General features: G+C 36.4%; 1 protein-coding gene across 1 annotated transcript; it reads left to right on the top strand.

The window, feature by feature from the left end:
• The first annotated feature begins 348 nt into the window (after positions 1 to 348).
• Positions 349 to 3,630, top strand: LOC134662404 (uncharacterized). Its single transcript, XM_063518618.1, has 4 exons — positions 349 to 557; positions 627 to 779; positions 1,282 to 1,464; positions 3,574 to 3,630. Exons 1-4 carry the CDS (start codon positions 474 to 476, stop codon positions 3,628 to 3,630), a joined length of 477 nt encoding a protein of 158 aa, XP_063374688.1. The 5' UTR covers positions 349 to 473.
• The last annotated feature ends 922 nt before the right edge of the window (positions 3,631 to 4,552 follow it).

Raw genomic sequence — 4,552 nt, forward strand, 5'->3', positions numbered from 1 at the left:
GAACTAATAAATCTAGCAGTGTAACTGCGAGCGAGCGCTAGGATCAAGGCGAAACCATTAAACCTTCCCTCTGATTTCCTCTGACTCCACTTGCATTTACTCGCACACGTTAGCGTAACCTAGTAAGATCTCGGCCACAGTTCGCCGAAAACTAACAAAGAGCACAGCGCTCTATTTATTTCAACACTTAATTTTAACATAAGTGACATTCGGCTCGTTCAATTGTTTACTGTACCCTCTCGCTATAAACTCCAAGTTCAAACTGATTTCGCAAACGTCACTTGTGTTTGTGGGGCATCCAGCTAGCGCACAAAAAGGATGATTAAAAACATGAATGTGACGCTGTTACGCATCCAGTTCGTATTCAATGACGAAAAAGATAAAAAACGGCAAGTGCAAACCTTATCAGATATAGTTCTTGTGAGAGAACGGACTCTTGATTTCTTTCATTGTGCTGAATAATAGCAGTTTCCATGAATAGGCCGCGTCGTCAAAACATCGTGTTAATCATTGTATTTACTTTGAGTTTCGACTTTCAGACCGCCGCGTCAAATGTAGTGCGTATTGAATATATGTTTTCCAATAAATTATTTTATTCCATTATAAAAAGTTGAAAATACTTTCAGGAAATCAATCCAGTGCAGTTTTCAGATGAGTTTGTAGATTTTCTACAAAATATGGGATCGCGCGTTTATAAATACCGACAAAAATTCGACGAATCCAGAACGACGGAAAGGGATTGCATATTTCCAAGAGTGGATTCAGTCCTTACGAAGTCAGTAAGTATATTATTATTATCCTCTATAACTCATCTGAGCTTTAAATAGGTACTAGACTTAATCCGCAACTTCTTCGGCGTCAAATTGAACCGATCTTATGGTCTAACTTAGCTAATAAGCTCCGGAATAAAATGTATTCTGTTAAACGGTCTATCGCAAAAATCGAAAATAGAAAATTCGTTATCGCTTGAATATGTAAAAGAGATTGAGAGACAGAGGAGCGAAAATTAATTTAAAAACTATTCAAACATCTCATTTACCTTACAATAACAGTTACAGTTGACTCTGAAACGCTCTAAAGATAATGTATATATAAATATTATACATATACTGATATAATGTCAACTTATATTAATTTAAAGCAGTATATATCAATATACCTAAATAATACAAGTGCCAAGATATATAAAATTTAATTAAAATTACAGTATAATTACAAAACATCAGAATAAAGGAGACAAAAAGAACAAAGAAATAAACAAACAAACTAACGTGTTTTCAGACCGTTCGCAAGACACCAAACAGCCTGAACGGCATCTTGATGATGAAGCTTGTAGCTTTCTACGAGAACAAGTACACCCTCAACCCCTTGATCGGCCCGACGCCGATCACGACGGCGACCGTCACGACAAGCCGTGCCGTGCCAACTCACCGCGGTGTCGTCGAGCTCCGTGCTATGAAAACGGTAAAGAAAAAACCTATTATTTCCAGTGTCGACATCTAGCATCGAGTAGCGGAATGATCAGTACTGCTACTTGACAATAGATGTAGCACCGACCGGAAAGTCTTATGTTGTTGAGCATCTATGTATATGTTTAGGCGTTTGCGACATCTGAGGCTAATAATTCTTTAAGTTTAGATTCTAAGTCAAGTTTAATATCACTTTCAACTAAACCAAAGATGTAGACATAGATTTCATCCAAATCGGTTCAGCGTTTATTGATTCCATATACAATCCAACACCCTAGGTACCTTTCATTATTAAGAGATTTTTTTTTTGGGATAAAAACTATCATATCTTCTTCCCCGGGACTCAAACTATCTCTATACCAAATTTTATCTAAACCGGTTCAGCGGTTATTGAATCCCCATACAAATGTCCACCTCCCTTTTCACACCCTTAAGGAATTATGTTTGAGATTAAAAGTATCCTATGTTCTTCCCTGGGACTCAAACTATTTCTATACCAAAATTCAACTAAATTGGTTCAGCAATTTAAGCGTGAAGAGGAAAATATTGTCTTCGGTTACCGCGATAGTTACTCATGAAATAAAACTATTAAAACGGATTATATCGCGTATATTGAATTTATTCTACATCCCGACGTTTCGAACCCTTTACAGCGTTCGTGGTCAACGGGTGACTGAGGAAAAATTACACTGTGCAAATCTACCCACTTACAAAATAATGAACCATCATAAACTATAAGTTTTAAGGCCAGTTATACATACAAAATTTGTTCACAAGGCTAGTTCTACATTACAACTATTTTCAAGTAAAGATAAAAATACGCGATGAAGCTACGCCGGTTCTAACCCTACACCTCTGACCCGAGAAGATTTAATTCCACCCTAAATTGTAGGAGGGTATCCCAATATGAGACCGGCAAGAAACTCGGCGGGACACATCTTTTCAAAACATTACATTTTATAATTAACATGCATTAAATTAAAATACATTTGAATTTATTTGGAAATGAAAATAAATAAATTCAATATAGGCGATATAATCCGTTTTAATAGTTTTATTTCGTGATTTTTTTTTTTCATTTTTTATGTGTTTTTACTTCGGAATGGTGTCATTATGATATCATAAATGAATTCGGCATCCCCGATTTATACGAAAACGATACCAAACCTGGCCTAGTACCTAATTAAAATGATATAGGTAAAGATAAAGTTGAGAGCCCCCCCTAAAAATTTACAATAAAAATCTTGGTGGCTCCACTTCTTAAATTCATCCTTGGGTCCTAAGGACCAATCCTGCCAAAGGAAATCTTTTGTTCATGCAACGCCGTCGTTTAGGGCCTACACTCTCGACTGTTGGTGTAACCCGTGTAATATCAACAATATAATACTCTACATTTTCTCATATTTGTCCCATAACTGGTGTCGTTACTATACCGTTTAACTGAGGCGGTTGGTATGAAGCTATTATGATCAGCTACAAAGTAATATAAGAGTAGACTAAGATTAAGATTCTTTCTAATATTGCATATTCTTGGGAAATTGGGAGGGGTACCGCCGAGCCATTACGGGGTAGCCAAAGTTCCATGGCGTTAGCTGCGTAAGCTGAAGACGACGGTTCGAATCCGGCCTTGGCCACTGGAGAACTATGTCACTTTTTCTTTAGTATATATCTTTTTCAATTTAAGGCTACAAACAGGTTGAAGGCTTGGTGTGGAGAACTATTGCCGACTGCTTTGCTGCAGCAAATGACAAAAAACGAGGCACAAACATTGTTTTTGACCTAATTAAAATAAAATAAAATATTTGGGGACAATTTTACATAAATCGACCTAGCCTCAAACTATGCATAGGTAGCTTGTACTATATGTAGGTACTAGACGACGAAATATATACAATAGATAAATATAACTATACTTAGATAACTGCCATATCTCAGGAACCTTACCGGGATTCAAACCCGAGACCTCCAGCCTCGTGATCACTTCCGACTAAGGTAGGAGACTGTTTTTACATATAATTACGAGTAATGTATTTTCTTCTGCAATAATATTAAGCTTAAAATGTTTTATTTTAAAATTTATCATAATCTTTTCTTAATATTTCAGAGCCAAGAAAATGGTCCAGAACAATTCTCTGAAATTCAAGAGATAATAGTAATATGAGTTTTATAACTCAAAAGGATAATCATTTATTTACAAACAAGATAAGCTAGTTTTTAATTTCTTTTAGTAATACACTGTTTTATAACTATTGTTACGATTAGATAAATGATATTTGCAAAAAATGTGTATTCCTAATCTTTTATTTTAATAAGTAGAATAGAGAAACGCACCCTTTGCGTTTTCGGTTTTTGACAGGCCATCTACATTCTAGTTTTGTATAGAGTCTGTGCGGAAAGAGAAGAGTCGTGAAATGTATTGGACCCCATACATTCCACGACTCTTCTCTTTCCGAACTGACTCTAATATATACGCAGCCGTACAGCGCCATCTTCATCACCTGTCAAATGAGAATACAGTCACAGAATCAATGGATTTTGATAATAACTAACAGAGCAACAGCCATATTCGAACTTTAAGATACGTCAAATATTATTAGTTATAGAAACGATATGGATCGGATATGTCAGTGTCAAACAAGCGTCAAAAGTGACGTTTTTTTTTGAAGAAACGCCACTTTTGACAATTGTTTGACGTATCTTAAAGTTCGAATATAGCTGCAAGTTAAATAAAAGCTTGCAAACATTGTACCTAGTTAAAGTGAGCATATGGGCGAAAAACGATATGGCGCCCGACTCACATGATTTCCTATTATGTGAGCTGCCATAAACAGTCGAACATGAAAAAGCATAAAAAGTAGGTACTGTTTTCGGGCTCGGGAATTAAAACTTGTTTTCAGCTTCATTCGTTTTATAACAAATCTGGAGCCCGGCTTTCATTGGCACATGTTCAACGGGGCGCAGCGAAAGGCACTCTCGGGGACAACTCCATCTGCACTTAGTGCCATCTATCAGCGGTATGGCCATTTTTTACATGACTTCCTGCTCCAAATGCACCTCTCGGGATCAAACATAACAAACATTAA

This window comes from Cydia amplana, chromosome 3 (assembly GCF_948474715.1).
Source record: "Cydia amplana chromosome 3, ilCydAmpl1.1, whole genome shotgun sequence".
NCBI classification, from domain to species: Eukaryota; Metazoa; Arthropoda; class Insecta; order Lepidoptera; family Tortricidae; genus Cydia; species Cydia amplana.